This window comes from Heptranchias perlo, chromosome 8 (assembly GCF_035084215.1).
Source record: "Heptranchias perlo isolate sHepPer1 chromosome 8, sHepPer1.hap1, whole genome shotgun sequence".
NCBI lineage: Eukaryota > Metazoa > Chordata > Chondrichthyes > Hexanchiformes > Hexanchidae > Heptranchias > Heptranchias perlo.
Window position 1 is genome coordinate 4994284 of NC_090332.1, and position 22038 is coordinate 5016321.

At 42.4% G+C, this 22038-nt stretch overlaps 1 protein-coding gene across 3 annotated transcripts in view; it reads right to left on the reverse strand.

Annotated features, from left to right (window-relative positions):
- Positions 1-521: 521 nt before the first annotated feature.
- vta1 (vesicle (multivesicular body) trafficking 1) overlaps positions 522-22038 on the reverse strand; it is a 137915-nt gene continuing 116398 nt past the window's right edge. The window contains exons 7-8 of one of the 3 annotated variants that reach the window (XM_067988558.1): positions 15849-15932; positions 522-1985 (exon numbers count right to left, since the gene is read on the reverse strand). In XM_067988558.1, the coding sequence (XP_067844659.1) occupies positions 1840-1985; positions 15849-15932 (230 nt within the window). In that variant the 3' untranslated portion in view covers positions 522-1839. The other 2 variants (XM_067988559.1, XM_067988560.1) reach the window with 2 other exon arrangements.

The window sequence follows — 22038 nt, forward strand, 5'->3', positions numbered from 1 at the left end:
TCGATTATCTCCTCTGTGAAGATCCTGAAAAATCCTATTATTGTGTGGAGATTGGTGAATGCAGGAGGACGTTATTGTAAGCCAGTTACTGATACGGTGAAGCGCTTATTGACTTGCATTCTTTTCTGGCACAGTTGAAACGAAAATCAAAATGTGAACACAAACAGTATTATGGAGAAGAGGGCTAGAAGCTATTGTGGAGAAGGAATAAAAGAAAGAAAAAAGACTTGCATTTATATAGCGCCTTTCACGATCTCAGGAAGCCCCAAAGCACATTATAGCCAATGAAGAAATTTTGAAGAGTAGTCACAGTTGAAATTTGCATAGCAAGGTCCCACAAACAGCAATGTGATAATGACCAGACGATCTATTTTAGTGATGTTGGTTGAGGGATAAATATTGGCCAGGACACCCGGGGCCTTGGTTTAATGTCTCAAGTAGCACACGTCAACCAAACATGAAAGGTGGTCAATTAAGACACGCTATGCACTGCAGGGTGAATTCCTCAATGAAATGACAAATCATATACACATGTTTTATTTCTGTTATAGTTTGATCAGTACAAGTAACAAAAAGTGCCGTGTGGGAGTAATTCATGTAGTCACAATCAGGTCCACAGGGAACGGATGAATTCACTGATGATGCATTTCACTTCCCTCGAGAGCTCCCCGAAAAATGCACTCAGTGCTTCTTTATCAGTACTGTTAATTGGTCTTGACAAAATAACTTAAGTAATATTAATCCTATTGCATAACGTGTTGACTCCATGTCTCAATGGGCTTATTCTACTTTTGCAAATAATTAATGAACAGTAATTTCTAGCTGCTTGTTTCAGCCACACACACGCCTAAAATCTAGTGCAATTTGTCTCACCTCAAATCCCAGTGAAAAAAGAAAACAGTCCAATACACAGTTATTTAATACAAGACATAATGCTTAACGACACTCATCCATGCATGCTGAACATCTGTTCTGGCAACTGGTTATATTAGCTTTAAAACTGCATTATTCCCCATTATAGATATTTTGGATATGACATTCAATTGTATTTAAGGAGACATTGGAAGGTTCTGCTTAGTGGCACCAGGTGGTTTGGTTGCGTGTTTGTAATGTTGAGATATGCTTCCACCGCGACAGTGCGCTAATCGCAGCCCCCTCACAAACATGTCCTCAGGTGAACTTGGCCTGGAACCTCAGCAATGCCATCACTTTGCACTGCTCATCACTGAGGTGGCCATTTTCGTACTCATAGAGGAGGCCTGGGAAAGGGGCCGGACTCCACAGTCAAAAAGAACTCCTTAATATATGATGTGGAGATGCCGGTGATGTCCTTAATATATGGCTGTGAGCTCTGCCCAGCACAGTTGTGAAGGGGGGGGGGGGGGATGTGATTTGTGCGCTGCTGCTGTACGAGGACATTACACACCTGATCCCTGGGTGCTGTGAAGTGGAATACAATTGCTGCAATATCCATATCGAGGACGGTGCAGCCTCAGATAAAATAAACTCTTTTAAAGTTACCTCATCAGAAAAGCAGCAGAATTGAAGAACTCGATGCATGTTTCTTTATAGTGTTGCCATTTAAAAAAAAAAATTCCTTAGCTATGAAAACCAAGCTCTTAATATTCACACCTGGCACCCAAAGCATGTTCTCTTCTTTCCTTCGAGATAGAAAAACGCAACCCAGTCTGCAGATCAAAAAAATGTCACTGTAGGATGTCGATGTGAAAACAACAGGCCCTTTTGTTATGTAAGAGCAGAGTGGAGCCGTGGACTGGTTAGTTCTTTGGGCCAGCGGAGAGGACACAAGTTATGTGTGGGCACTGCAGACAAAGGGACTCATTCTCTCCCCGTGGTGAGCAATTTGAGGGCCTTCTGGAGATTCTGCACGGCGGTGCCCACGTCTTCGTACTGCAGGGCGCTGCCCGCGTATTTGCAGTACTTCTGAGCCCTGGCGTAGTCTTCTGGGGTCAGGCGGATCTCCCCTGGGGGGGGGGGGAAAACATGAAATTCAATCAGTAGGTCGAGGGGAGATCTAACAGAGGTGTTCAAAATTATGAGGGGTTTTGATAGAGTAGATAGGGAGAAACTGTTTCCACTGGCAGGAGGGTCGGTAATCAGAGGGCACAGATTTAAAATAAGTGGCAAAAGAGCCAGAGGGAAGTGAGGAGAATTTTTTTTTTTAAAACTCTGAGTTATGATGATCTGGAATGCCCTGCCTGAAAGGGTGGTGGAACCAGATTCAAATGTAACTTTCAAATGGGAATTGGATATACTTAAAAAGGAAAAAAATTGGGAAAGAGCAGGGGAGTGGTACTAATTGGATAGTTCTTTCACAGAGCTGGCACAGGCACAATGGGACAAATGGCCTCCTTCTGGTGCCGTATGGTTCTATTTATTAACGACCGGGAGGTCAGTGGAGCAACAACGGGGCGAACTCAATGACACTAGTATCAGTGTGCTCGATAAAGTGGCTGTTCAGAGGAGATTTAAAAGTCGCAGCTCAAGTTATCGTTCACTGTGCGGATTTGTAAAGATGCTGAAAAAGCCATTTATTCAGTTCGACTGTTGCCCTGGGACTGGATCTAATGTTACATACAATGGGCCGAGTAATTAGAAAAAAAGCAGTGGGAGCCAATGTTTAAAAAGCACCTTAAAACAGACCCGACTCCTACACGGATCTGCTTCAAACTAGCATCAATTGGGTGACTGCACTAAACTAGAATAAGAGCAAAGAACAAAAATTAGTTCATAGCTATAGCACAAAAAGAAATACTTGCATTTGCAAAGCACCTTATCACACCAAGGCACTATAAAGCGCATCACACGATTAGTTACATTTTGAAGTGCAGCCATTTGTTATATAGGCAAAGTTAGCAGCTATTCTGCAACAGGGACATTCCACAAACAGCAATAAGACAAATGGCCAGTTAATCTGAGTTTTTTTTTTGGTGGTAGTGGTGCAGGGAGGAATGTTGGCTAGGACAGGAAAAGGGGCAGATTTCCAGCTTTGTTGCTGTGGAAGAGAGAAAAAAAAATTACAAACACAAAAACCCACCACCACAAGATCACAGTATGAAAATGAGCAACAACGTCATACAACACTCCAGAGTGAGCTAAATGCTTTCCTTCTTCCATGGCTTATATCAGCATACCTCAAAGGAATTGCATGTTCATAACTCCTTCCCACGTACTCCAAGGTTCATGCATAATTTATCTGCTTTCAATGAAGCAGCACCAAAGACAAATTTAAGCAGGAAGAATGCCCGGAGCTATCATTACACAGCTACTTCAATTCAGGATAAAGGTTATCCCAGATTATAAAAGAAAGTATCAGGTGAACTCTACCGAAGTCAAAATGTGCACTCAACTTCTCATTTGTCACACAAGCAAAATGATAGATTGGAGCCCCTTGATTACATTCCAGTCTCTAACTCACTCCCGGGAATCCATTATTCTATGTAAACTATCTGAACCCCTCGATTAGATTCCAGCCTGTAACTCACTCTTGGGTATCCATTATTCTATATACAAACCATGTGAACCGCTCGATTAGATTTCAGTTTAGAGTCATAGAGTCAGAGTTATACAGCACGGATAGAGGCCCTTCGGCCCATCGTGTCCGTGCCGGCCATCAGCCCTGTCTACTCTAATCCCATATTCCAGCATTTGGTCCGTAGCCTTGTATGCTATGGCATTTCAAGTGCTCATCCAAATACTTCTTGAATGTTGTGAGGGTTCCTGCCTCCACAACCCTTTCAGACAGTGAGTTCCAGACTCCAACCACCCTCTGGGTGAAAAAGTTCTTTCTAAAATCCCCTCTAAACCTCCCGCCTTTTACCTTGAATCTATGTCCCCTTGTTATAGAACCCTCAACGAAGGGAAAAAGCTCCTTAGTATCCATCCTATCTGTGCCCCTCATAATTTTGTACACCTCAATCATGTCCCCCCTCAGCCTCCTCTGCTCCAAGGAAAACAAACCCAATCTTCCCAGTCTCTCTTCATAGCTGAAGCGCTCCAGCCCTGGTAACATCCTGGTGAATCTCCTCTGCACCCTCTCCAAAGCGATCACATCCTTCCTGTAGTTTGTAACTCACTCCTGGGTATCCATTATTCTATATACAAACCATGTGAACCCCTTGATTAGATTCCAGCCTGTAACTCACCCCCAGGTATCCATTATTCTATATATAAACCATCTGAACCCCTTGATTAGATTCCAGCCTGTAACTCACTCCCGGGTATCCATTATTCTTCCTATATAAAGCATCTGAACCCCTCTTCAAGATTACGGTCTCAATCACTCCCTATATATCCTCATATACGGTCACTCATACTATCCCAAAATTGAATGGCAGGGTGAATCACTTTTAAAAGTTTCTGTGTTTCTTCAGACTATGTCCTTTCTCTTTTGGTAGATACCAAGCACGAAAGCCTGCACAATGGCTTGGAGATGCTGGAGAGCTGTCTACTTGGCCAATGCCAATAAGGAAACAAATTGCATCCATGGACCTTGCTGGAAAGACAGCTAATGTTTTGATTATTTTTAAAATATTGAAATATTAGAAGAATCACTGGATTCTTTCCCCAGTATCTGAGAGAACTCAAAACCAAGCATTCCCCAAAGAACACCCTTTTCCTGAATTAAACATACCACGCGTTGAATCATCAAGGAGTTTGGCACAACGTAACCTGGACCTCTCTTCCTGCCATACTAAAGCTTCAGCAAAGGAGCGGATCAGTGGAAGTGCAGAGATCCCCCTGGCCAGGTGCTTCTCAGACCTAAGTGAGGGCTACGAGCCACATCCCCAGGAAACAAACGGCATTTCAATGTCGCTTTGATGCTGATCTGCATTTTCTGGTCAGTTCATCAAAGCTGGCTTCGAGGTCAGTGCGAGATGGGATGGAAGGATCAACTCCAAACAAGGTAATAAGAGTAAGATGCCTAAAACAAATCCCAATTATGTATCATTGTAAGGCACAGTAACCCGATCCCTCACGAATTGGATCAATACCCACAAGTACCACTCTAATTAATTTTTTCAGTGTTAGATGTTATAACTGAACTTAAGGGGGATGTGGAAAGAAAGCAGGGAAACGGGGATTTTAATTGATGAACGAGCAGTCACGATCAAGGGATGCTCTGCTAATTCCCACAGACTAACATGAATAGGGGCGGCTGTAAATTAGGAAGTCTGTTCCCAGTCTTCAGAGATGTGTTTAACAACAGTTTATAAAAATAGTGAGCATCTGTGGAATAATATTGAACAACATTCAAGATATATATGGGGACGTTGGGACACAAATGACTTGGGAGCATGATCGATAAATGAGGCTGCAGAGTTGGAAGCAAACTCAGACAATGTGTGTTAAACCTAAAGTTAATCTTTGCTGGTCTCAATTTTGGAGCGTTAAATTCGAATACGCTGCCACGTGATCAGTGCTGATGGTGGGAGAGGCTTGGCTCACTCTTTGGGTGTCTGGTTATTGCAGGTCTCTGGAGTTAAACAGTGAAAAAAATGTTCTTTTGGTGGGAGATGGGGAATCTCAGGTGTTCTGGGAAAAGTTTGACCGCCATTGGTAACATGCACTTGCGAATGAAGAGCGGTGTATGCTTCCAGGAGAGTTAAATAAGAGCAAACAAAAAGCACCTATTTGACATCAGTTCAGTTCAGATGCTTTTTCCCTTGCTAATATTCTTTTCTCTCCACAAAACATTGACTCCTTCTTGGGTTACAATTCCAATCACCGGCCTTCCTCTGGTATCTGGCCCATGATACCATTCTTCATGTGTGATCCTAGATAACGAGTGTTCTCAGACCAATCAATCACAGCCAAGTCCAATGCTGCCCATACCCAATGACCACGCATGGGCACTTCTAGCAGGGGGTGCTGGATAGTGATCTAGCCAAAATTTCCCAGCTTAACTCAAGGTGCTGAGGCCAATTATAATGCCCCTATTAATGTCCTGGCTGAGAGGAGTAGACTGGAGAATTAATCTGGGACCTCGGGGTTTTTAATATTTCTCAGGATGTGGGTGACGCTGGGAAGCCGGCATTTATTGCCCATTCCTACTTACCCTGAGAAGGTGGTGATGGGCCAGCACTTTGAACCAATACAATCCTTGTTCTGATGGTGCCTCCACGATGGCATGAGTAGGGAATGCCAGGATTTTGACCCAGTGATGAAGGAACAGTGGTATATGTTCAAGTCAGGATGGTGTGAGACTTGGAGATGATGTTATTCTCATGACATTGCATCCTTCCTGGTGATAGAGGTTCCAAGGTTGGGAGGTGTAGCCAGTGCAACCTGTAGATGGTACACACCACAGCAGTGGTGCAGAGGGTGCCGATCAAGTTGACTGCCCTGTCCTGGATGATATTCAGCGTCTTGAGTGTTGTTACAGCCCTTAGTCTGTCTTACTTAGCACGGTCATGGTGCTACACAATAGGATGGAGGGTGTCCTTACTGTGAAGATGAGATTTTGACAGACCAAGTTTTTAGTTCTGTCACAATTTAGTACCAGGAAGTTCTTCACATAGAGTAATTAACACTTGGAATTTCATTACGATAATGAAGCCAAATCTTGAAATAATTTAACGGCTGGGATGGGAGATTGTAGGTTCGTTCTGAACGGTGATGCAGGGTGGAACAACCAACCGTCCCGATCTGGATCTAACTTGTGATTTTGCCCATTAAGGCAGGCAAGGGTTCAATACAAGCAGCGCACCTGATCTGAGAATACCAAAAGTACATCCTCTCTCCTCTCTGAAGACTGTTATATCTGTGCTGGACAGTAACGATGAAAGTGAAGTAATTTTCAAATGCTTCCACAGATTTGCGAGTTTGCAGTAAATGTGACCATTAAAATTAATTCGTAGACCCTCCACCCTCACCCTACAGATTTTCTTCCTTCCCTTTAGGAAGTCCCCTGCCCAACTTCTGATTCTCAGAGAGATAGGCAAGTAACTTGCCCCCAGGCCTCTACAAAACTAGATGGACAAATGGCACTTCAAAGGCTGCTATTATATGCGCTGTGTTGTGGCATAATTATGGAAGGTAACACAACAAAACACCATGGATAATCTCGGCCTACAAAGAGCCATTCTTCCATTAATATGGAAGGTAACACATTGATCATTTTTTTTTTAAGAATTGCGAATACACAGCACACACCATGTGTCTCAAACTTCTCAAAGCCCTTCACTTTGAAGTGACCTAACTGAACGCGACAACCATTTGGTGAACAACAAGATCCCTCAAACAGCAATCACCAATTTATTTATTTTTTTGTGATGTTGGCTGAGGGAGGAACGCTGGCCAGGACACTGGGAGAACTCCCTGCTCTTCATCAAACAGTGCAAGGGGAACCCCAGGAATGAGGAATTTTGGATTCTGCAATCGGAGTAAGGGTTTTAAAACCAGCGTGATTCTGGATGGGAGTGGGAGAGAGCAGACAAAAGTTTAAGAAAAAAAAACATGATTGATTGTACAACAGTTTTCTTTTGTGCAGCTGCTTGGTAATTTTCCTGAAGTACATAGAATGGAGTCTATTCTATTAAATAAGTGAGATAAGACATTAAGTCGATGACTCAAGCTTCTTACTCATTTCTTACACATTACTGCATTGCCCCAGTAGTTCATAGAACAACAGCACTCTCTCTGAACTGTGGAACTGCAGTATAGAAAGAAAAGAAATTCTCAAAGAAACATCTCCGAAAGGACCCCTGTGCTCACTGACCTACACTGGCTCCTGTTCAACTAATGCCTCGATTTTAAATTCTCATTCTCATGTTCAAATCTCTCCATGGCCTCGCCCCTCCCTATCTGTGTAACCACCTTCAGCCTTACAACCCTCCGAAAACTCTGTGTTCCTCCAATCTGGTCTTTTGTGCATCCCCAACCTCCTTCGCTCCACCATTGGCGGCCGTGCCTTCAGCCATCTAGGCCCTAAGCTCCGAAATTCCCTCCCCAAACCTCTCCACCTCTCCCTTCTCCTTTAAAACACTCCTTAAAACCTAACTTTTTGACCAAGCTTTGAGTCACCTGTCCTAATGTCTCCTTCTTTGGCTCGGTTTTTATCTGATTACACTCCTGTGAAGCACCTTGGGATGCTTTCCTATGTTATAGGTGCTCTATAAATGCAAGTTGTTGTTGAACATGCTGCATCATCTGCAAGAGGTCTGCACTCCACTGCCATGTGAAATTTCAATCGACATGTAGCCTCAATACAACCCCCAAAGGCTGCAGATGCTCGTGGGCTATGCAGTAGTAAGGGGACTTTAAGTTAAATAATGAGGACTTGTAAGCATGGCGAGCTCTCTGCTTTCACTCTGTCACGGAACTGTTGCTGTCAGAGCTGTGAGTGTACAGATAACTACCGTTTAGGGTTTAACTTTCCAAATTGGGATCCTGGGAGTCCTGGACGTCATCAGATTTCTGTGTTTTTTTTTTGTTGACTTAACAGCACAGTATTTCTGTTACCGTATAGTAATAAAAGATACTTTCAGTAGTGATAACACTGTATTTCCTTTTGGGTAGCTAATAGGCCTTTGGAAATCAGGCGAGGGCCTGGAGGAGACCCCTGGGAGCGTGCCATTATTTGTAGGTGGTCCCGAGGAGTAAGCCATTATTTATAGGTGATCCCCGGTAGTAAGTCATTATTTGTAGATGATCCCTGGGATCAGTCATTATTTATAGATGATCCCTGGGATCAGTCATTATTTATAGGTGATCCCCGGTAGTAAGTCATTAGTTATAAAGGGGTCCCCAGGAGCATGTATTTATTTATAAGGGATTCCTCACAATGAACAGAAATACCCCAAGTGGTCACAGAATCCAGGATTATATGGGACACTTTGTAATTTCCCCCCCCTCCCCCTATTGAAGAAATTCAAAACTCAAACTGTCAACTGGGAGTTAGAAAAAACAGGAAAATATTTTTCAAACCGTCAGCTGGAAAAAAAAGAATAGAAAGCAGAAGCTACCAGATTCACTCTGAATCATGAAAGATTGCTATGACCATTGCGGATGAATGACTGGGCCTTAATGGAGGAGTGGGGGATGGAAGGGAGAGAAAGAGGAAACACACTTTCTGTTATATGACATCTGCCAAAATAATTTTTTTGCAAACTTCTATTTCTGGATGCCATAAAGCAATACGAAAGGAATGTTGAGAACCACAGAATATTCCTTTGTTCTTGGTCCACTTTGCGTAGAACTATTCTCCTTCACTGACTGGCTGGTGGGAAGAACAGCTGTGTTCTCAAAGCTTGCAGCAAACAGATATTAGGCTGTGCGACGCAATGATTTCTCTTGCTCAGTCATCTGGTGAATGAAAGTCAGAGACGACGTTTGCCAATTTTTCTTCCCTTCAAATTAGAACCAAAACCCTCCCGAATGGATTGCTTTCTCTCGTCTAGGCGGCAAGTTTGCTAAACTTGATCTTTGCCCCTGTACAGATTAGAAGCAAAAGGGCAGCTTTCAAAAGTCAAGCCTGCCATAGTTTCAAATTATATTGTAGAATGTGAAAATCAGAGCTAGGGACGTTTGTTTTGTAATGGTGAAACTGTTCTAGAGAATACCTGTTGTTGTATTTTATGATATTAACAATTCTCATTCCCCTAATACTGGTATCTTCTCAAGAGGCTAACATGCTGCATTATAGTTCCACAAGTGCCTATGGAACTGTACCTCAGCACTGGAGAGTCTCCAGTGCTGAGGTACAGTTCCATAGGCACTGGCAGCCTCCAGCGTTGGGGTGCAATTCCACCTGCACTGAGCCTCCAGTGCTAGGGGTACAATTCCATAGGCACTGGCAGCTTCCAATCTTGGACTAGGCTCCCACAGGCACTTGTGTCCTCCAGTGCTGGTGGTACAGTTCCACAGGCACTGGCAGCTCCCAGTACCTCATCACGTGGTCATTTCTGTTCCTCGTGTTAGCCTGAACATTGAGTGTTGACAGACCATTCAGCAGTGAAGATCTAACACTCAGTGTTGCACCCCAAACACAGGAGAGCACCTCCTACTGCACTAGTATCAAGCATTCCCACTTATAACAGCAGCATAAACTTGGCTTGTATTCCCTCGAGTACAGAAGATTGAGGGGTGATCTAACAGAGGTCTTTAAAATGATACAGGGTTTTAATAGGGTAGATAGAGAAACTATTCTCTCTGGTGGGGGAATCCTGAACAAGGAGGCATAAACTTAAAATGAAAGCATGTAGGCACTACACAGCGTGCCCCTGATACTGAAGGTCAAGGGGGAAGGCAATGCACGGTGGTCTCTCTCCTGAATTGGGAATATATGTCACTCAAAGGCCTTTTCTGCAGTATAACATATTTGGATTTATGTTAACAACATGGATCAAAATCCCAATAAAGCACTTACAATGGCAATGGTTTCCTGACTTTCAACTGGCTATTATAGTTGCAATGAACAGGCTAGAATCCAGGATACCACCAAGGCTAATAAAGAGATTAGGTGAGATAAATTGAGAAGTTGTGGTTAGGAAATGCTCAGCTTGGGTCTTAAAATCCTTTTAGGAGGAAGGAAAGACTGAAGAGGTAAGGAGTTCCATAATTTTGAGGAGTTGGAGTAAGAGTGAGAATACCTCAAATAGAAATTGCTTTTTGAAATTCCTTGGCAAGCTGCATGTTTTCCAAGGAATCCACAAAATTACACCTTGCTTATAAGAACTGTGTATATATCTATATGTTATAAATATTGTGTAATATAATCTTATTTTACTAATGCATTCATTCATAGGGCCAGGTGGGACAATGGATCTGAACTCATTCTTTTCACCCCAGGCCAACTCCTTCAATAAACTGGAAATCATCCACATGAATGCAGGCGAGAGTAGAAGAGATTTTGCTATTGGATAGATTTCTTTCAGAAAATTACATGTTTGGATAATTTGAGACATGACGTGGTAAGTGTAACATGCTTGGGAGGAACAGGTGACTTTGGACCAATAGTTCCCAAAGCTCTCCACCACTGGGGGTTTTCCTCGTCTCATGCGTGGGTCCGTTGTGGGCTAATTGATAGAGATTGATTGCTATGATTAGTCAATAACTCCACTATCATTGTATCATACGACTACCAGGATGGTAGAAGGTGAACCAGATGGGCCTTGGTCTTTTTTCATCCAGCAACTCCTATGTTCCTATGTAGATGAACCATGAAGTAGTGATTTCTTAGATAAACTCACAAGCATTTAAAGTCCAGGCAAGAGATACAATCTTAACCTACATTACAGGATGTGTAATTTTTACAATCGTAGAATTGGATTTACTGAGAATGAGGGGATCACTTGGAGTTCGTTAAGGGTCCAAAGTGGAACAGTTTTAGGGCCACCTTACACCAGTTGTCATATGCCAAAAATTGCCTCCGCAACAACTCAATACTAACTGGGGCTTATTTTTAAGGGGGTGAAGAGAAGAGAGGAGGGCTGGGCCTTGTACTAAAGTTGGGTTTAAGACACACAACTGGCACAGTGCAGACAGAGTTTTATCCCGCAGCTAACCTGTATCAAGTTAGCTGTGTGAATTTCTTGATGGCATGGTATGCAAAGAGTGGAAAAAGTTCTTTAGCCAAGCACCGACATCCCTGAAATTATCAAGCGCATTCATTTGAGGAGAAAATGCAATTAAAAGATCCCAGTGCAGAGATTGAAATCAAAGCCGTTGCCTGAACTCTGTAACTAGTTTTAAGTTACTTCAAGAAATGATCTTTTCAGGGTTCATCTCCTCTGCTGTAACATGCATCCATTTTTTATTGGAGTGATTTTCAGTAAATGCTGCAGTCGGCCTGGAGTTGCTGTGAGGTGACGATTTCCGATTAACAATCTATGTTAATAAGGTCCCTCACGCACCAATTGCCTGACTGATCGCCATCCAGATTAAAGTGATTCTGAAAGATCATGGCTTCTTAAGGGAATAGGGAAACAAACAGTGTACGGAGTGCAGTTCATTAAAAAAAAGTTGGCTCTGCATCTGGTGTCATTAATGGAGAGAACACTGTATGAGCAGATTTTTGCAAACCCAGTAACAAATATAACCAACAACTACAGTGGCCCTCTGCCTCACAAGGGAAAGTCTGAAACTTAAGTGAAGGAATCCTGCCTCAGGAACAAAGGCTCAAATAAACCACATTTAATTTTTTGGTTGACTACCTGCTGATTGTTAGCAATTGACACCGAATGGTGATTGCACTCGAGCCCGTGACCTGACAACTTATCCAAGCTGTCAGCATAAATTAATCTGTTATACAACAGAAAAGGTCTTTCAGTAACATTTGCCCCCCTCCGAATTTTTGGGGGGAAAAATCCCCAGGCCCTTGAAGCACAAATCCCTCTTTGGAAAATCAGTGCAATTACAAAAAAATTACAAGTAACTTTGACATACTTTTTGTTCTTTTCTGTTGACACTTAGCTCACAGGCTTGGAGAAGTTACTAAGCTTTGATTGTGTGTAGGAACTGACTGAACAGAAATTTAGTTACAGCGGCGCCTGGGCTCAACGAGAGAGTCTGGTAGCACCAGATTCAGCTCCCTCAGACTATCCGGCTCAGAACTCCTGCAAACCAGGACGCCAAGGTAATCAGGATTCTCCTTAAACGGATTAAAGAAAGCACAGGCATTCATGGTTAACAGTCCTTGTCTGGAAATGGGAGGGGGTGGGAGGAGGAAGAAGAAAATGTGTAAGGAGTTAAATTAATTTTGGGCCCTATTTAAGAAAAGTGTGAATTTGCCCAATTCCCTCACAAATGGCTTAGTAAAGGAACAAAGGGGTTTATCCCGTTACTTTAGTACACTGCATTTGTATTAACCTGTGCTACTTTAAAGTAGTAGTTAACCTGTTTAATAGTAATCACTTAATAACTGATAAAATAGCGCAGGCTGGAATTTGTGTGAATGCATTAAGTGGTGCACTAAAAATAGCACAGAGGGAATTAAAACCCACTTTTATGCAAGAGATTTGCAGTATTTATGAAAAAAATCACTCCGCGGGGGAGGGAAGAGAAGTGAAGTCATTGCTGGACGTGTGATGACTACATTCAGGACTGGAACCAAACAGCAGTCCTACAAAGCTGCTTTTATATTATTCTTATGCCACCAGGTCTTACACAGCCAGCAGCAAACAGAAGGTACAATGGCAGTGCAGCTTAAACCAGCTAAGACTTTTTTTTCTTTTAAAAGGGTTTCCCCTACTACCCCTGGTCTGTCTCGCTCCTGTAAATACGTTGTTCCTACTGTGGCGCTAATTCCGGTAGTGATACCACGATGCAAGTCTTGGATGTTTGAAAACAGTGACGTCACTTCTTGCTGACAGAACTTAAAGCCAAACTGTCCCGGTCAATCTGTGCATGTGCTTATAGACTGGGATTTGTTTCACAGCTGGGTCTCCCAAGGCCTGGGCATCAGTAGAAACGCGGCTTAGAAAGCTGACTTTGTATCTGAAATAATACAAGAGTTCACACTCAAAATACTCACAAAAGTGTGAACTTAATGACTTGCAAAAGATCAAAGAGAACTGGCGTATTGTGAAAGGTGCTGTCTTTTTGCACAGGTCCCAGCTCGACATAATTCCCATTCATAACTGTTTTGATCAGGGTGACTGAAATATTCAAAGAAACTATCTGTAATTTTCAGACATGTAAAAAGAGAGGGGATTCTGAAGAAAAGGGTGTGAAGGCACTTCCATATTTTAACAACTTGTGACAAAATTAAGTCAGACAGACTTGTGAAAAATATTAGTGATGAATGCTCTCCATGTAAATCGCAAGCAGATTTCATAGGATAAGGAAGGTTATTTGTGATACTATCTCCTGGGCATATCCTCATGATCTTCTAATTGGAGACAACTAATTGTGAATCTCCAAGGGAATCTTCCCCCATGTGCATCTTTCTTTAAATAAGGGACATGAAAGTTCTTGTTACAGATAGGTGAAATAGACGCATTAAGCTGAGAGACCAGTTCCAGCGCTGAACAGTCGGGTTTTTTTCTGTGTTTATACGGTTGCTCAGGCAATAAGAAGCACTTAAGTTCAGTAATATTTACTTTACGTACTACAACTCAATATATTTGGAAAGGCCAAAGAACTACCTTGCTCTGGAAATTGTGAGGAATCTAGTGGAGCTGGCAGAGTGATTACAGCAATGTCCTACAACAATGCTCTGGAGGAATGTTTTCTTTTCCTTACTAAATGCATATTAAACAAGGTCACTGATCTGAAAACCCGACAATTATTAAAGTCTTAACTGGCAATTGGCAAGCATGAATAACCATTTCTAAAATCTGCAACATAGTCCATGTACCCAGTGCAATCATGCATAAATCTCCACGGACCCAATTGGAAGACAGATGTAAACTGGAAACCTGATTGGGATCACCACGCATATGTATCACAGTTTAACTCTCGGGGGAGTTCTGCTTTCAAGTTAAACTTTTTCTGTTCTTACCAGCCAAAAGCTATCTGCAATTTAGGCCACGTTGAAATGGAATATCAAAAGCAATTTAAAAAAAAAAGAAAAATATTTGTGCTATGATACTCAGTCGCTGCTTATGGTTTTGTTCCAGTTAGATATTCTGCTCAATTTTGAGAACACACAAAAAAACCCAGAAAGGTCAAAGAATCAAAGCCACACATTCATGGCTTTGGCGGTGTTCCCTTCCCTAGGGTTAATCATTTTGCAATGAAAGGGGCCAAATCACTATCAAAGTGACCATGTAACACATTTGGTCTCACTTCAATAAGGCCCCGAAGCTTCCTGTCGATAACTGCTTTTGTGTGGTTGGTTCTTTGGACCTGGCGTTTATGCCATTAGACCCATTTACCGAAACCCAGTGGCAGATTTGGAAACTAAAGTAAATCTGGGTCTACAAGTCTGCTGCCAGACCATGGAAAACTAATTTAATAGCATAAATGCCAGAAGTTGGCTCCCAGAAGTAGAGTTGGTTGAAGCGTGAGAGGTTCGTCGCAGTATAGGCTGAGGAGCTGGGAGACACAAAATTAAGGAGTTACAGCGTCGCCACTGGCAGGAGGGTGTAATTACAGTGTGACAAGTTTACATAGGATAGTTTCAATTATTAATGTGGACATAGCATGTATGTGAATGTGTTTCGCACATTAATTTATGCTTACTGTGCATTGAGAACCCATTCTACGTTAACGCTTCCAACCTTTGTAGTCACTGGGGAGTACACGAGTTGTTATCTCTTAAATGTTTGACAATACTGCACACCATATAATCCTCTACTATGGTTATGACTTTAAACCAAGGCATTGTCTGCCTGCTCCTGTGCTTCAGGCTAATGTTAAAAATCCCACAGCAGCTCTTGTAAAAGAAGAGGGAGCACTCCTGTTGTGCAGGCAGACACTCCTCTCTGAACCGATACCATCAAACAAATGCAGCTCACTCAACGGATTACTCATTTCGCTGCTGGTTGTGGGATCTTGCTATTTGAAAAATGGCTGTCAGGTTTACACTTCAAAGTTCATTTGTTGTTTGTGCAGCACTTTGAGATCTGATGATGTGCTACATATGCAAGTCTTTCTTTCTTGTTGATTACCCTCAAGTTTTCATAGCTATGGTGTGTGATTGCATCCCTGATTGGGTGCACAGGAGATTAAGCTTTAGGCTACTGTGAACACATCGACTTTCGCTGTCAAGTTAACGTCGACTTCCCATAAAATGTCCCGAATGAATGATCTATGTTATGATGTGCTCATTGCCAGCATTCAGGCCTCATTATAATATGGCACGGCACCAGATCGTGGCATCTTGTTGTGCACAGCATCAATTATCTAACTACTGAAAAACTTGGAAGAGTTTATAATCTTACCCTGAGGCTTAACGCTGTACAACGATGGGTCAATTATTGGTACGCTCTGTGGTATTGGCTGTACTGTCGGAGTATTAGGCATTACTGTAAAAAGATTAAAGGGAAAGTATTGGAAAAAACAAACAAGTGAGATTCAAACACTGCAGCGGCAGAAAGCAGGGGTTTCACTATGAGGACAGACCCAGCAGAAATTTCTGCCTCTTCTCATAAAAGTCGCCGATTACGCGGAAGTGGCTCTTTGCTATTGTTTAAATGTGATTGAAGTTCCAAATTTAATTAAATTGCACCACCTGTGCAATCTCCATGTGGCAATTTGGCCAGCTCACGTTATTAATATCCCTGGAAGTCACTCTAGTTTTAAAAGGTAATGAAACCCCTGTGAAAGCGAGCATCGGTTATACAAAGACATGCTATCCAGACTGACTAGACTTTCCTAAAAAAAGGGCACAGACATAAAATAAATGCACAAGATCACATCCTCCCTTCACAAACATTGTTTAGCATATTCAAGATAACTTTCCTTACTGCAAGCACAGGAGGCTCGCTAACATTTTAGTACTGCGTTATTACAACTCAAGGTGAGACACATCATGGAGCAATGCAGCAGGACAAACAACCTTTCCTCACAATCTTACTAGAAGTGACAGCAGTGAAGAAAATATAAGTAATTTTCCCCTCTGACCCACTCAGTAAGAACACATTTATAGAATAAAGTCTAGGCCCTGGAACTTGTGCGCACAAACACAAACAGCAAATGCTGCGTCTCCCAATGTACTCCCTCTCATGCTATAACCGTGCCAACGTAAGTGATAATTCAACGGGTATTTTTTTTTTTGGAAGAGGATAAGGTTCATTTGCTTCAACTTTCTCTTTTCCGCAATTGGGACTCAATTTCTCATGCACAATTCCCAGCTAATGGAGGATAACCTGGATCCAATAACACTGCTAACAACAATCTGCTAGGCAGTGACTTGCCTCAGTTTTGCTTCCTTCCTCATGCGGAAATATTGTAGCTGAGACTGGTAATGGAGTGAGTGAAAGAATATGGCTTGAATACATATCCGACCGCTCCATGAAGTTGTGAAACCAGGGGCACGCAGCATGGATTACAGGAACTATTATGTATAACTTTAGAGGTCAGTTGGCAAAGGCAGTCTGTAACTCAACCACCAACACCAGAAGACCACAGGTTCAGTTCCTGTTTTGTGCTGAGTTGGCCAATCTCAGCTGGGATTACATAGAACGTACAGCACAGAAACAGGCCATTCGGCCCAACAGGTCCATGCCGGTGTTTATGGTCCACAGGAGCCGCCTTCCTCCCTACATCATCTAACCCCATCAGCATATCCTTCTATTTCCTCGTGTTTATCTGGTTTCCCCTTAAATGCATCTATGCTAGTCGCCTCAACTACTCCTTGTGGTAGCCAGTTCCACATTCTAACCACTCCCTGGTTAAAAAAAGTTTCTCCTGAATTCCCTATTGGATTTATGAGCAACTATCTTATATTTATGGCCCATAGTTCTGGTCTCCCGGCAAGCGGAAACATCTTGTCTACGTCTACCTTATCATGCCCTTTCATAATCTTAAAGACCTCTATCAGGTCACCTCGCAGACTTCTCTTATCTAGAGAAAAGAGCCCTGGCCTGCTCAATTTTTCCTAATAGGTATAAACTCTCAGTTCTGGTATCATCCTATAAATCTTTTTTGCACCTTCTCCAGTGTCTCTATATCCTCTTAATAATATGGAGACCAGAACTGTTCACAGTGCCCCAAGTGTGGTCTAACCAAGGTCCTGTACAAGTTTATGAGTATGAAGGTGCTACAAACACTCCAGGACATGCAAGGGGACAATTGGCCAGGGGGTCCTCTCGATCACTAGCTACTGGAAAGTGCATGTCTGTAGATGTTGGGTCAAAAGAGATTGAGCTTAGCTTTTGTGCATGTGGTTTAATAGCCTACCAACACTCAACTGTTCAAGTTCACACATGAACAGTAGCCACTTGTGGAAAGGCACTGGAGGGTAATCCGTGCTTGCAGAACTGCACTCCATGCATGAGGCAGGACCTCCAGAAGGGGAGGAGAAAAAAAAACAAGTAGGTGTATTTAAGAAAATTCTAAGTCCAGGATGCAGTTTTTTTCCCCCAGGTGTCTCTGGGACGCAGTTGGTCTGTGCTGTTCTAAATGAAAGGGTAAGACTTGGGTTTGTACTCACAAGCTCTGCTTCCCTCTCTCTCCCAAATCTGACACGCTCCTGTTCTAGACTTTTTTTTTAAAAAGGTGAAGTGGTGAGACTGCGGAACTCCTAATTTAAATTTGTGGCTTTCAGTTTCTTTCACTGGTTCATTTTTTTTTTTGAATAGGTCAGTAACATAAGAGGTTATAGCCACAGGTTTTGTAGGTTGGTGGTGTAGTAGTACAGCACTAAAGTATATGCAAGTTTAAGTCCAATGCTTACTTGTGACTTTTTACCTGTATATGCTAAAGAAACCTTTCAACAGCATCTGTTTGTTTTCCAATTTTCCTCTCTCCCAAAGGCGGTGTCTCGTGTCTTGTAGGTGCTGGCAGCCCTCTGCTGTGTTGTCACTAGGATTTTAGTGAAGTGTGAAATTTTCATACAGTCCACTTGACTTGCAAACACCTACAGGTGCAATTATAGATTTTTCCCTTTCAAATTTGGTTTGTGTCAGGAGAAAGCATTTTGAGCTGTATTACACTTGTTTGAAGTACTGCTGGTGGTACAGGGGGATAATTTGAGGTGATTAAATTTGAGTATCTCACCAGAAATATATTGGCACAATGTTAAAGCATATTTGCTTAAGTGTAGTGTTCCCTTCCCCCAGTATATTGGTTCCAATGCACTAAAGCCAACTGACCAATACTGATTTGGTACCATGTGCAATTACAGTTTCCAGCAGAGGTCACTGGATTCCTATTGGTGGATGAAATAAATGCACTTTGTTCCTTCCTGAGACTGGGGAGCTGAAATGTGACATTACTTTGCTTACTAATGCGATGTTCTTGGGAGTTTGGTAGGGCAGCAGGGATTGCTAATGTTGAGACAAGTTCAGGTTCATTGGAGCACCCATGGGCTCAGCACCTGATGGGTGCCATCCTAAGCCCTAGTAGCACGCTGAACTGATCTTCCCCCAGAAGGTAGAGAAGAAATTCGCCCTCAGTGGGTACAGTTTAGACGATTTAGTCCTGCAACAATTCCATTTATTTTGTTCAAGCCTATCTAGTCCAAAACTAGGGGCCATAAATAGAAGACAGTCACTAATAAATCCAATAGGGAATTCAGGAGAAACTTTTTTACCCAAAGAGTGGTAAGAATGTGCAACGCCATGCTGATAGGGTTAGATGAAGTAGGGTGGGAGAAGGCACATGTGGAGCATAAACACTGGAATGGACCAGTTGGGCCAAATGGGCTGTTTCTGTGCTGTACATTCGATGTAATTCAATGTAACTGTAGCAAGGAGGTGCCTTGTACTAAATTAACTCAAATCAGGTGCTGGGAGCACAGCAAAATCTGGAGAACTCATACTGGGATGTGAAAGGGACAGTCATACACTTCCATAGCCCAGCCATGCTGGAACAACCTCGGTTCACTAAGTGATCAACTGCATTTCAACTTGTGCATAAAGTTCTATCCAGTTCTATTGTTCTGGAAAGAGGCTAAAGCAATATCTGAGCAATTTGTAAATTCAGTTCAAAAATGTACCAGGTATGTCTTGAAAAGGTCAGCCATTCAACGGTGCCTGGGTGCCGCATCCTATATAAAGTTTACTAATGTCAAAGGCTCCTGCTGTAACTTCATGTTGGAGATTGACAAAAATCATTCGAGCTGTAAGCCATTGCCAATTTCTAACTGCTCTGCTGGGATGTTCTACGTTGCTCAATATGATCTGCTTGATTAGAACCAAATTCATCTCAGTCTTCTAATAGAGATGCATGGCCAAAGCAGCAACTTCCTTCATGAAATTGTTCCAATTGGCTCCCAACATGTGGCCCAAAACTTGTGCTTGGGCTTCCTTTCAAGATCCCAAATGGAAAACTGCTTGAAAGCCAGAATAGGAGGTGGTCAATCTGCCAAGTGATAGCTTGTTGGTTTTCTTTAGGGTGGTGAGGGGGATGAGTCAATGCTAGATTGCAGCAGGCATTGCCTCCAATTGCAAATGGAGAATCCAGTACAGCCCTGCTGTATTCACTCAGTGGCCAATCCTTATGGTGAAAGTTGAAGCCCCAATGAGAACGATGCATCTGAGAAATACATGATGCAACTTTCTTGGTCGGTGTTTAAGAAGTAGGTGAAAACAGAATCAGTAGCAGACAATAAAAGGATTTTCCTCTCTTAAAAGAATATTTTTGACTGAAGGAGTTGCCATCCCACGTTTTGAACATAGGGCGACTCCGCCACCTAAACAACCCATCGCCAAGGATCCACACAGTCTCATCAACTACTGCCTATACCAGAGGCCAGGTCCCAGATAGGAGGGGAGAGAGGCTTTGAGGCCCCACCTTTCACTACAGACCAATGTGCATTCACTACCACGATGAAACAAATTTGCCAAGATGACATTGTAGAATGAAGTATTGGCCATTTCCAAATATCATGCTGAGACAGAGAACTAAATAAGTAGCACTGCTTAATTGGCAATCCACCAAGAGAATCCAGCCAATTCAGTCTCTTTGCTGTTATTTATCACCTTGACATTGTTGCATCTAATTTGACGGAATACAGCCGGGATGCTAATTTATTTTAATTCTGACCAGAGATTTTTTTTGATAATTCCCCCAGAAGCGTTTTTATAAAATTTTATTTTGGCAGGAAAAATTAAAGAAGTCTAATGCAAGAATAAAAGCAGCCTGGTGTTGGGAGTAAAGAGAGTGCCGATTAAGGCAGAAGGCAAGTTTGATTAGCTTTATGTCACCTACTTGTACATTTAGGGCGCCAGTCTTGGTGCAGTTGGCAGCGCTCTCACCTCTGAATCAGATTTCAAGCCCTACTCCAGAGACTTGAACACAAACCGAGCCTCCCTCCAGTGCAGCACCAATGAGAGGTTAAAGCACAGCCTCGGCCTTTTCAGGTGGACATAAAAGATTCCATGGTACTGTTCAAAGAATAGCAGGGGCGTTCTCCCAGTGTCCTGGCTAGCATTTATATCAAAACCGCTAAAACAGATTATCTAGTCATTTGCTTCATTGCTGTTATTGGGACCTTGTTGTACACAAACTGGCTGCTGCGTTTACTTACATTACAATAATTACATTTCAAAAAAATACTTAATTGGCTGTGAAACACCTTGGGGTGTCCCAAGGACGTGAAAGTTGCTATATCAATGCACGATCTTTCATTATGGCCATCAGTAGAGTGCTGGATGGATGGCCTCTTTAAGAGCCCTTGCTGCACCTCTTGAAATACAAATTTCTCAGAATGTGCATAATGTAACAAGAGACTTGATGCTCACTCAGCAGCAGAGTGTATCATTTCAATATTCTATTATGGTTGAACACTACGGGCTGCAAACGGAAGTAAAGACACACGAGGCATTGTCTGCATGAATGACCTAGTCTGAGAAATATGAATTTCTTTGTAATAGCTTGCAATGTGTTGTAGAAAGTTCAACGCTATCTTCATAGGGTTAACATAACTTATAGCAGGATAGTGCTAGCTGTGGGAATGGGAGAAGGAGAGGGAAAACTCAATACAGTCTACTCCTCAATTCAGTCACTTAATTCAAATTATTCGATAATTCAATTTTTTAGTGCTGAATTCCCATTTTGCTGTTCTATTTACATTGTTTAATTCAGACTATCCAGTTTCTTAGAGCAAAAAACAAGTTTGAATTATCAGGAGATTATGTCAGTCAGCCTACCCATTTAAAAAAGGACAGTGTGAAGTAAAAGCTAGAGTGAACTAGTGGTCCCAGTTCTGATAACACAGCTGATTGTTGATAGATCAAAGAATCATACAGCACAGAAAGAGGCCATTCAGCCCATCGCGCCCGTGCCTTTGAAAGAGCTATCCAATTAGTCCCACGCCCCTGCTCTTTCCCCATAGCCCTGCAAATTTCTTCTTTATCAAGTATGTATCCAATTCCCCTTTGAAAGTTACTAATGAATCTGCTTCCACCACCCTTTCAGGCAGTGCATTCCAGATCATCATAAATTGCTTCGTTAAAAAAAAATCTC